This window comes from Equus przewalskii, chromosome 25, assembly GCF_037783145.1.
Source record: "Equus przewalskii isolate Varuska chromosome 25, EquPr2, whole genome shotgun sequence".
NCBI classification, from domain to species: domain Eukaryota; kingdom Metazoa; phylum Chordata; class Mammalia; order Perissodactyla; family Equidae; genus Equus; species Equus przewalskii.
Window position 1 is genome coordinate 5,395,757 of NC_091855.1, and position 12,490 is coordinate 5,408,246.

The window sequence follows — 12,490 nt, forward strand, 5'->3', positions numbered from 1 at the left end:
GTTTTGAGAGAAAATATATTCCTTTATTCTTTAGGCCAATTTAAATTATGGTTTCTGCTACCTGTAGCTAAAGGCATCCTAACAGAGATAGAATGCAAGAAGGAGAGAATCTGCAGGTATTAATTACAATGGAAATGTTTATACATTAAAATGGATATGTTGACTCAACTTTGGTCATATTGATCACATACTTTAAAAAGCATAATTGATTTATTACAGCAACAGGATAAGAAGTGGTGTGGGTCACAGGATCCACTCTCTGTACAGGTTCTTGCCAATAAATTTGAAAATGAACTTGTTAGATCAGAGAAGAAATGAACTCTGCATGTGCGTATAAAGAGCTTCCTATATGCTGCCAGCATTGTACCTTTCAATCAGTCCACCTCAGCCAGAATATGGAACTTTCACTCCTGATCCTCTCTATCCTGGCTGCACACAGTGCATTTCACAGCCATGCCTCCCAACAGCATGAGCGAGAAGGCGAGCTCTCTCTCTCCAAAGCTTTAGAAGCAACACGTATGCAGAAAACAGAAGTGCAGAGAATTTGAGGCCATGAATCTATGCTTTACCTTAGTCATCTATGTCTTCTGCTCTTGTTACTTCACAGGAAGTGAGACTATAATTTATTCAAAGAGTCTGCATTATTTTTAGCCAATCCCAATGACTGACTCCAATCTGTTCATTCTTAAAAGTTTACATAGGTTTTAGCACTTGCTTTGGAATGCCACTCATATTGTAAAATAGGATGTGATGATCTATAAATAAAATAACTCATTTAAAAACAGGAATGAAGAAGATAGCCAGTTCAACTGTTATTAAATGGGATTACTTTTTAAAGAGTCTCAATCTTTGCTGTTTTAATGATTCATTAAGAAAAACTATACTTAAGTTCACACTCTGACTGCAACTGCCAGCATCTAATATGATGCTGCTTATGAAATATTTATGCATTAGTTTCCTATTTCTGCTGTAACAAATTACCACAAACTTAGTGGCTCAAAACTACACAAACTTATTATCTTACAGTCCTGCAGGTCAAAGGCTAAAAGGGGTCTTAAGGGGTTAAAATCAAGGTGTCAGCAGGATTGTGACCTTTCTAGAGGCCTTGAACTATAGCCTCCACATATTGTTCTAAGATCCACAGCCCCTCCAATTGCTTATAATTATTCATAGATGGCAAGTCAACTTCATAAGTGGGGAAAATTGGTTTCCTTAACCACAGTCCAGGGGTAGATGCCATATGTCCTCCATACTCTATACGAAGGCAACTCTCTCTCCCTCTCTCCTCTTTCTAGGAAAGTGCTAGAATCCCTGAATATTCATCCAATCCATATTAAAAAGACTGTGTAACTGTACATGATACTTCCATATTATAAAGCCACACCAGGGGAGCTACCTGATGTATGGATTTCCGTCTTTGCTTTTAACCTGCTCTGTAATAATTTTTCTTTGTATTTTGTATTTTATTTTGTTCATTTCAAACCAGTTCACATAGAATAGGCGCATTTCAAACTAAATATTTATTCACATGTTCACAGGCCTGTGTTAATATTATTTTGTGTTTTATAATATTTTGATAATATGACATTTTCATACCTTTAAAATCTTTTATCAGTTTCATTTGGTATGTTTTTAAAGTAATTATTGCCCAATCACATGAATTTTTCAGAAAATAATTTAGTAAACATTGTACTCACATTACTGATACCCTCTGCCTGTCCAGTGAAAGCCCGTCCTTTATTACCTTCTCCTCACCATATGCATACTTCACAGGAAATCCCACTGTTTCAACTACCACCTTTATGCCAGCTAATAAAGTGATAACCCCAGAATTATAACTCAGTCTCAGACTTCTTTCCTGAACTCAAACCTCAAAATCTAAGTCCCTCCTGGACATCCCACAGGCTCCTCATATTCAACATGCCCAAAATAGCTCATCATCTCCCCCAATATGCCAAACTCACCTCTCTTCCTCTATTTCCTATCTTCATCGAGGCATCACCATCCACCCATTTCCCCAAGCTGAAAACCTAGAAATCATCAACTCTCTTTTTCTGTCTTCCTTCATCCCCCCAAATCAGTCACTAGGACCTGTGACCAAATAGCTCTCAGGCTGGCTCTTCTTTCTCTGTCCCACAATCTCCACCTTAGTTCAGGCCTTCATTTCTCACGTTGACCACTTCATTGGTCTCATAAATGGCCTTTTTCTCTCTCCAATCTCATGTTTTTCCCCTCTTCCTCCACTATGCTATTACCAGAACGGTTTTCATAATGGACAAGTTAAAACCTCGTGGGATTCAAAGCTCTTCATGATACATCCCTTGCTTTCCTTTCCAGCTTCCTCTGCTGACATATCTCCTAGGGCTTCTTTTTATCCACTTACGATGTTCTTTGCCAACCCATCTGTATGTGTCATGGTCTTTCATCCTTCTGATGCCTTGAGCATGTTCTTTCTTTGGGCTCCTTCCTCTACAGGCTCTCTCCTATCTACATATCCTACAAGTGACAGCTTGAAACACTCCAGGCTAATCTAAATGGCCCCTTCTATATTTCTGCTCTGCTCTCCTATGACTTTCCTTTATTATAGAACTCAGCTTCGCTGCACTGAAACCTTTATGAAATGGGCTCTGCTCTAATCAAGAAAAGGCACTGTCTTGTTGTTCTCTGTGTTCCCTCTGCCTTGCAAAGTGCCGGGAACAGAACAGGACTGAGTTGGGTTTGTTGGATAAATTAATTAACAAATCCAAGGACAGTTCATCAGAGAACTCTACAAAGGAAGAGAAGATGGCATCAAACATCCTTATGCATGTTTCTTTAGTTGTGGAAATTATGAGCAGTATTCCTCCCTAGACTGCAAACCTTTAAAGGTTTTACCAATTCCAGTTTGAGCTTTAAAAAAAAAAAAAGAGCTTGTTTTAAACTACACAGATGCTGCAATTTTACCCCTCCATACGCATTTTAATGCACTCGCCCTTTCTCACTGCTGATCTCAAAGAGTTTCACAGGATGGGAGGAGAATGATCTTTAAGAAATCATATGTAATAGGATTCTATATTGGAAGTTTCAACTGAGACACCAAGATACACTAGCATGATATTCCAGAGCAAAGTCCGAGACCGACACCCAAATTTCCAATGAAATATCCCCAAAACTGGTTCTATGACTCTTAAACCTAACCCCTGCTACACTGAAGGTACAAAAGGGCCTAGGTGTTAAAGATTAAGAGAATTTCAGAGAGGGGATTTCTTTGGAGAAGAGGTCACTTTGCCTCAGGTCAGGAGAGTGATGACTCAAAGAATCATCCAGAGCTTAACAGTGTCTCTCCTGAAAAAGCCAAGAGGAGAGAGACACAGGTGCTTCCAGCTGACAGAGAAGAGTGCCACGTTGGGGTCAGCCTGCATCCACAGAGTCCTCCCCTGAAAATGCGGCCACGCACTGAGAGAGCAAGCATTGGGCTGTCTGGCCACTGACTGCTGAAATGAGGCTGTGACTGACAATGGAGTGCAACCACAAGAATGGACAGAGCAGCAAGGGGCTGCTGAAAGCTCACCCAGAAGCGGGGGAAGAATTTCCCCCAGGGAGTAAATTCTGAAAGGACAGAAGGTGACAAGACAGATTTGTTTTCTGACTCCAGTCCATTCACACTGCTTGTTCAGCAGACTGGTTACACACAGCTCCTCCCCATTTGGAAGTCCTCCCAGAGCCCACAGCTGTCTTCCAGCTGGGAAGGAAAGATGGAATTCCTTCCAAAAAGAACACGGTAACTGTACTCTTCGTGGGCAGTTGGAGACTGTCTGGAGCCTGCCTATTGAAAAGCATAAATATAAACATATTGAAGAAAAAACTAACTTTTCCCCAAATGAACCACCCATAAACATAAACTGAAAACCCATTTTGCTCCTTAATCGAGGCCAATGAAAAAAAGCCATCACCTTAGAAAAGTGAAGGAGGGAAGGAAGGAGAGAGGAAAACACACAGGACTCTTACCCAGGCCTTGATTCTGCTGTTTCCACTCAATGGCGGCTGGCACCTGGTAGGTGGCTCTTTCCAGGGGGACCACGTTTCCCTGCTCTAAGCCGGGTTCCTGAGACGTGAGGCCCGGGACAGTAAACCCAGGCAGCTCAGTGTCGCCATCCAAGCTCTCATCCAGGGAGTCTGCATCTTTATCTTCCTCGTCTTCCTCCTCATCTTCCTCCTCATCTTCCTCTTCTTCATCCTCCTCCTCATCTTCTTCATCCTCATCTTCTTCTCCCTCTAGGCAGAAAGAAACCAAAGGGAAGGATGAAGAAATACAGTGACTGCATGTAATGAATCTTTTGAAGTGACCCAAACACTACAAAATAATCGTGGTTGGCCTTTTAAAACAAATTTTATAGCCAAAGTAGGGCAATGTGAGCTTTGAGGCATTATGTGCCCACCATATACCTACATTTTAAACTTTCACAATCACACTTATGTCACATGATTATCATGCATCAAGTTTCTTGGGAGTCAAAGTTCAGGTAATATGAATTTTTATTGAAGTCACTTATATTTACAAGGGTAAGAAACATCCCCTTCCTGGTTTTCTGGAGGTCATTAAAGATTTACCCATTAGAAAGCACACTGAAATACTAACAGAATTTAAAAGGAGTGTTCCAATTCCTTTCTATCTCATAAGACTAAACAGGAGAATTCATTATTTTGGCATAGTTTTCTTTCTAGTCTTCTTCCACATCAGCGAGTAGAACTCACAACAATGTTCAGTGAGAGGTACATAACTCCACGCCTGGATCTGTGCTCCTAACAGAGGAGTGACCCAAGAAACGGGGACCAAGGACATCAACCTTCTCAACCCAGCTCTAAAGAGGCCCGGGGAATGGGGTACTGACCAAGGTCAGTCAGAAAAGCAACACATGAAAAAAATCATTATCGTTACCATCATCGTGAGAGTTTAATTCACAATCTGTCATTTTCAATTTTTAGGTGGAGTAGGTTTAGGGAACATAAGATCCTCAATTTCATTTTGTTTCACTAATTTTAATTTTCTGGGACTACTTCGAGGCCCCACCCTCACCCTGGAGGCTGCCCTGAAGCCCTGGATGACAGCCCACGAAGTCCACCAAGGCCTTCCCCTTAGTCTCTCCCCTGGGCTCTCAACGCAGCCGATCCTGCAACAGGAAACCCTCCTCGGACGGGGGAGAAGGGAAGCCACCCAAGAATTCTGAGACTCTCCTTTTCTGCTTCTAGACAATTTTCTCCACTCATACCCCTTACCCCTTTCACCTATCATTTCATCTATCAAGGTTTTTTAACTTTTAAAAAAAAATTACCTCTAACCTTTTTTATTCTATGTCCTTTAACTTTGTAAGACTTAATACTTGTCGCTATTCCAAAAATTCAACAATTATTTACCAAGCGTCTAGTTCCAGGAGAAAGGGATCAAGCAATAATGTCTCTGTTTTCATGGAGCTGATATGCCACTCAAGGAGACATACACAAACAAATAAATACACAAATATACAATACGACACTACACTCTGATTAAAACTGGCAAGAAGATAGAAAATGCCAGGCGCTGCTATTTTAGATGGGGAGATCAGGGAAAGTTTTTCTGATAGGGTGAGTTTGAACAAAGATCATACCAAAATAATGAACTCTCTTGTTTATTTCAGGTCAATATCTACATCAAGAGCATTCCCAGCAGAAAGGAACAGAGGGAACAACAAGGGCAAAAGAAGGCAGATGTGTGCTTGTTGTGTTCAAAGAATGGCAAAGAAGGCTGGGCAGGGGGACAGGAAGGGACAGAGAGAATCTAGGAAATGAGGGAGTTAGGGTAGACGGGGCCAGATCTGACGTATATTTATAAAGAATGACTCTGGCTGCAGGGTGCAGAACAGGCTAGATCAGAGCAAGAGAACAAGCAGGGAGACCCATTAGGAGACTACTTCAGAACCCAGGAAATAGATGCCGGTGCTCTGGATGAGGGTATTAGTCGTCCTGGAAGGAGGCACAGGTGGTCAGATCTGGGACAGAATCTGAAGGTAGAGCCCTGCTGATAATTATGAGGTGAGATGTGGGAGGAAGATCTCACTTTACTAAAAATGAGAACTAAAGGACAAAAAGCAAAATCAAGAATTTTATTTGAGACATATGAACTATGTGACGGCTATGTGAATGACATCCAAGTGGAGATGCTGGAAGTAAGAGGAAGGTCAAAGCTAGAGATAAAAATCTAGGAGTCGTCTACTTATAAATAATATCTAAAGCCTTGAGGCTGGCTGAGATCACCAAGAGAATGAGCGTGAATAGAAAGGGAAGTGATCCAGCCCAAGCCCTGGGCAATCAGACATTGAGGGGTTGGCCAGCAGAGGAAGATCCAGCCAGGGAGACAGAGAAATGACTGCGGAGGTGAGAGAAAAACCAAGACGGGTGTCAAGGAAACCAAAGGAATAAAAAGATTTCTGAGCGGCGGAACAAAAATCTGAGAATGTCCCTCTGGCTTTGACATTTTGGAGGTCATTAGTGACCTTGACAAAAATTGTTTCTGTGGAATGGTAGGGACAAAAGCCAGACTGGAATGGAAAAAAAGAAGTAGATACAGCAAATATAGAAAACTCTTACAAGAAATTTGAGAAAGAGAATAGGGATATAAGTGGGTCGCTGGAGGGAGATAAGGGGTCAAGGGTAGGTTCTTAAAATAGGAGACACTAGAATGTGCTTGTAATTGATGAGTAAGATCTGGTGAAGGGGAAATTGGCAGTGCAGAAGAGAGAGAGCTGCTGAGGGAATGCCTGAGAGGTAAGGAACCGTAGAGCCATTACACACATGGACACTGGAGCCACACAAACGTATTACGGCTGTGTGATTAGTTACCGAATTTTGCTGTGCCTCAGCTTCCTCACCTGTAAAGTTGGTATTATTCCTACTTCATAGGGCTGTTGTAAGGCTTATATTAGTTGTTATATAAAGTACTTAGAACTAAGCCTGGCACATAGTGGCCACTATAAGGTTGGCTTCTTTGCTATTACTGGGCGGGGGCGGGGGGGGGGGGCGGATCCGGTGCACAGCTGGCTCAGATACACCCTCCACTGTAGCCAGCACAGGTGCAGGCGAGTGCGTATATCTGGTAGTGGGAATATGTGAAAGCTATCTTCATATTTCTTTTATTTTTCTCAGTCAAATAAAAAACTGGAAAGGAAAAGAGGAATGTTGGTGGTTTGAGGTGAGAGGAGAAAGTGGGAAACAGTCATCTTGGAGAGTAGGCGAGCGAATTCTCAGGGAAAATGTGGTAAGACTGCCAGGCAGCTCTGTGGGCCCACTTGAAATGTGATGTCATAAAATTAAAGTGAGGCAAGTTAAGATGGTTGTGTGGTTTTCCCCAGGCACATGAGCTGCTTGGGTGCAGGTATAAGCCGAGGGTGGAGCAGGCAGAGATTTAATCAGCGGCAAGTGCTGCTAGGAGAGCTCAGCTGGGAGGAGTGGGGGAAGGAGGGAGTTGACTGTGTGTGAAGGGAGTCATCATAAAGATGGAGCAGGTCTCCAATTAAAGAGAAGTTGAGGAGGAAGTTGGATAGAGAAAAAGTAACGGGGTCATTGGATTATGGAGAAACCATTGGGGATCATCAAGACTATTTGATGACTTTTGACTTCCTCCTGTCGACAGAAAGTGGTCGCAGGCTACAAAGAACATCTGTTTATTTTTAAAGCGTTATAAAATCACTTTTAGTTCCCTTTCCTCTCCACAAACCTAAGAAGGTTGTAATTAATAGAATAATTGTCAGAATATGAAACTGATCCTCTAGGAACACAAAGGCAAAGCTCATCATTGAACTGGTGTCCTCTGTCCACCACCACCCACCAAGGACAACTTCTGCTTGGTCCTCAATGCATACAGTTAATTCCTCCTCTTTAAAGTACAGACCATATAGGATCCAGCAATGCCACACTTGGGTATATATCCAGAAGAAACAACATCATTATCTAGAAGAGATAGCTGTACTCCCACATTCACTGTAGTGTTAGTCACAATAGCCAAAATATGGAAACAACCTAAGTGTCCACTGATGGATGAACAGATAAAGAAAATGTGGTACGTGTGTGTGTGTGTGTGTGTGTGTGTGTGTATGTATATATGTATGTGCACATACACACATACAAAGGGATATTATTCAGCCATAAAAAAGAAGGCAATCCTGTCATTTGTGACAACATGGATGAAGCTGGAGGGCTTTATGCTAAGTGAAATAAGTCAGACAAAGGAATACAGATACCACACAGAATCCTTTACATGTGGAATCTAAAAAAAAGTCAAGCCTATAGAAACAGAGAGTAGAAAAGAAGTTGCCAGGGTTGGGAGTTGAGGGAAATGAGGAGAGGTTGGTAAAAGGATACAAACTTCCAGCTCTAAGATGAATAAGGTCTGAGGATCTAATGTGAAAAGTGGTGACTACAGCTGATAACACCCTATTGTATAAGTGAAATTTGCTAAGACAGTAGAACTTCAGTGTTGTCACACACACACAAAAAGGTGAGTGTGTGAGGTAACGGATATGTTAATTAACCAGATGGTGGGAATCCTTTCACAATGTATATGCATATCAAATCACCACGATGTACACCTTAAACATGTTACAATATTATTTGTAAATTATACCTCAATAAAATTGAAGAATTTAAGTATAGAGCTATAAAAAAATGAAAGTGACCTCAAAAGTCCTCTTACTCCATCCTTTTGTGTCTCAAAGAGAGGACTGCATCTTAGCACGTCTAGGCCCAGAAAAAGGGTGTTGCCTTCATGACGAGATCTGAAGGGCACTGCTTAGGTCAACTTGTCTCACATCTCACCATCTCTCCCACACTCACCCACCAGTGCAGAGCCTTCTTTCTCCTCTCCCTGTCCTGAAACGCCCTACATGAAATGTCTAATTCCAAGTCAGACAGCGAAACAGAAGAGCACTTTCTCCAGAAACATCTTTTGAGTAGCATACAATTTATACTACTGGAAAGAAAGGAGGGACCTTGACTGACACGTAGGATGAAAGAGGAACGCCTTCTCCTTGTTCCACAACCCCACCCTTCAGCCCAAAGAAACTTATAAGGTTTACTACTTGTCATTTTAAATATTTGAGGAATCAAAGAGGAAGCCTGAGAAGGCAGCTACAGAAAAAGGAAGTTTCAGAAAGTGTGTAGAGAAGATAGGAGGAAGACAAGCATTACAGGAGTGAGATTTCTCTTCTAGTCTAGCCTATTCCCGCATTATCTTTTTCTGCCAAAAAAAATTTCTTATTTTTTAGGAGCCTAAAATTATTTTGTACCTGTTAAACATCTTTAATATTATGTCACTGTACACTGCTGCAATTTCCAGTGGGACAGTGACTACTATCACAGATCAGCAACAAAAAAGGGATGCTCATCTTTCCAAATATTAGCAAAATAACATATTTTTTAGCAGCTTGACCCAGAGAGGTGGACAACTATTGGAAGAAGGAAGGACAGTCTTGTCCTCTGTGTATCACCAGTGACCAGCACGGTGCTTGGCAATCAGCAGTGCTCAACAAGTACTTGCTGAATGAATGGGTGGAAGAACGAACGCATAAACAATGAGCCAGACCCAGATTTTCAACAACTGGCTAGATCTAAGGAAACCTACAGTAACATTTGGTAAATTATTAGTAATACATTCCTCTGACTAATTGCTACAAGCACAAAGGCAACATTTAAGACCAACAGGTGCAAAATAAACCAGAGTTGTATGCACTCACCTTCCATTCATAAAAACTGAAGAGAAAGTCATCTGTATTTCAGCCAGTCTTTCAACTAATTACACCCAAGAAATACAAATAATGATGTCATGAAGACCTCTGATCACAAAGGACAATGACATGAAATAAACGTTCAGCAAATAAAACTGTGCCAAGGGGCCGGCCCAGTGGCACAGCGGTTAAGTGCGCACATTCTGCTTTGGCGGCCTGAGGTTCGCTGGTTCGGATCCCGGGTGCGGACAGGGCACCGCTTGACAAGCCATGCTGTGGCAGGCACCCTACATATAAAGTAGAGGAAGATGGGCACGGATGTTAGCTCAGGGCCAGCCTTCCTCAGCAAAAGAGGAGGATTGGCGGCAGATGTTAGCTCAGGGCTAATCTTCCTCAAAAAAAATAAAAATAAAAATATAAAAAACTGTGCCAAAACAATAACAGGATCCCTGATCCAAAGAACTAAAACTAAAAGAATTCATTCAAATGGCACTACCAGGTTATATTTAAAGGTTATAAGGTAATGCTTTCTGAATTTCACAATTTTTTAAAATAAACCCCAAATTTTATTTTTGTTTACCTGAATCCCAAATAAGCATGTGGATCAAGGTAAACACACACATACACAATTATTCCATATAAAGATGGCACAGAAAAAGAAAAAATGAACCTCTAAAAAGAAGCAGTGTTCTTAGTTTACCATAAATAACACATATACCTCATATATCAACATCTGGTGATAGCGCTCAGAGACATCAAGTTATATCTGTCCTGAGAATCTTTAAAAAACCCCACAACCCAGGAGGGGAAAGTTCAGAGAGTTCAGCCTGAGAAGCGCTTCTAGTCATGTCACCTGGAATGGAAAGTGCATCCTCGTAACTGGTGGTTCTTTTTCCCAGGTTGACTTGACACTGATTACTCCGTAATATCAAACGATAACAGTGATGCTAACAGCTATCAAGGGGGCAGTAATGATGGTTTATGAGTAACCATCTCTCATGGCAGGCAAAACCCTCCCACGACTTCGCACCATTCCCACTCCCAAACACGTGACACAGGTCACTTTAAATTCCCTTTCACTCCTGCTGAACCAGCATCTGCTCAAGGTGTCCCACTGAATTCAGAAGCAAGGTTAGGCATTGACTGAGGTTCCTCACCATGAAGCTAATGGGTTTTTCCACAGTATTCTTACCACGATCAAGTCACTTAGGTTTAATCTGATGCTCTTGCTAGCACGTCCACTGTCAATTCTGACACCTAGCAATAGTGAAAAAATTGACCTGAGTATCAGCCAAAAAACCTGACACTGGCGTTCGGACAGTAGACAGCTCAACATGTAACAGGGACTAGGACATGGTGCAATTTCCGATTGCTGGGCTTGAAGTGAACTGAAATGGTGAAAATTAAAACTATGAAGCATTAAACAGAGATGTCAGGTAACAGTGCCACATGGCTAAGAGATGCTTGGTGATATAAAGTAGCGTGTCCGCAGCTTAAATAGGGAAATGTCCTGTCTCAAGTGGCAGGGAGGAAAAATGTGTCTAGACAGTACTCTCTCTAAGCCAGTTTCGTCTGTCTGGCCACCCTCTGACAGAATCTCGGAACAGCTGCCTCATAACCCATAGCAAGACTTTGTGCTTCCTGGGGCTTCTCTTCTGAGAGACTCAAATGCTTGGCAGGCATTATCCTACAAACTTACACGGTTGGCTAAACAGAAAGCAGGGTTTATAAGCCTTGCTTTAATTACAGCCTACTTAGCTGGTGATATAACTGCCTTCAGTGCCCAAATATCACAGCAGGGCCTCAAATGGGTCTTTGAAACCCGGAATTTTTGATTCTCTAACTCAGGCCTGTTTTCTTTCTTTATTGCAAACATTTCTGCCTAAGGTCACCAGAACCAAGAGTTGTAATTTTGTTCAGGTCCAGGGCCATGGGTTAACTTCCAACAAAATCCGTAGAAGATGTGGGAGAAAATTCGCCCTATGGTCCCCGCCTGAGTAACTGACTCCACTACGAAGTCCAGCTGCCACTTACCAGCCAGTTCCCACCAGAGGTGCTCGGTTTCTCTCATTCCATTTTTATCACAGTTTAGACATTTTTAAGTTTCCAGAAGATAGAGATGTAGCTAGCATTCCCAGAGTATTACTAACGAGTCCACAGGGAACCTTAGTTGAGAATATGTCATACCACCAATGGGAGGAGAGGAGCCCCAGAAGTAATACTCATGCCCCAACACAAGCTGTCATCCTTGACATACAGGAGGAACAGGATCTCGCCTGCACTTTCTGTCTGTTTGGAACAGCAATGATTAATTTGAATCTTCGTCTTCTGCCTATTTATCCATTAGTTTTGAGTGTCAAATCTCTCTTCTTAGTGGCCTTTTTCTTTCTTTTACAAAGTTTAAAACTAAATCTAAGAGAAATCAGTTAAGGCACATGAAGAAGAGAAAGGATGCCATAAAAAGAAACAGGGCGGCTTCGGGGCAGAGGTCGCGCACGTATTAGTCTTTCCTGCACTTCCCCTCTGAAGGGAATGGCTCTGACACCTCAGTGGCATATTTCTTAATGAAGAAACGTTTGTTGGTATGTGCTCTCCTGGGAACCCCTATACCAATATAATCAAAAGCCATTGTAGCAAAATGGTTTCCACTCATAAAGAGTGACTCACGCACTAAGGATGGCACTGTTCTTATTTTCCAGATTTGTTTTTTTAACTTGGGCATCAATTGGGCACAAAACTTACAAACCAGAAAAGGA

At 41.9% G+C, this 12,490-nt stretch overlaps 1 protein-coding gene across 3 annotated transcripts in view; it reads right to left on the bottom strand.

Moving 5' to 3' along the window:
- The window catches only part of ARMH4 (armadillo like helical domain containing 4), a 165,996-nt gene that overhangs the window by 70,748 nt on the left and 82,758 nt on the right, over positions 1-12,490 (bottom strand). For all 3 annotated transcript variants that reach the window (XM_070594257.1, XM_070594258.1, XM_070594259.1), the window contains one exon: positions 3,988-4,254. In XM_070594257.1, coding sequence (XP_070450358.1) covers positions 3,988-4,254 — 267 coding nt within the window. The remainder of the gene's footprint in view (positions 1-3,987; positions 4,255-12,490) is intronic.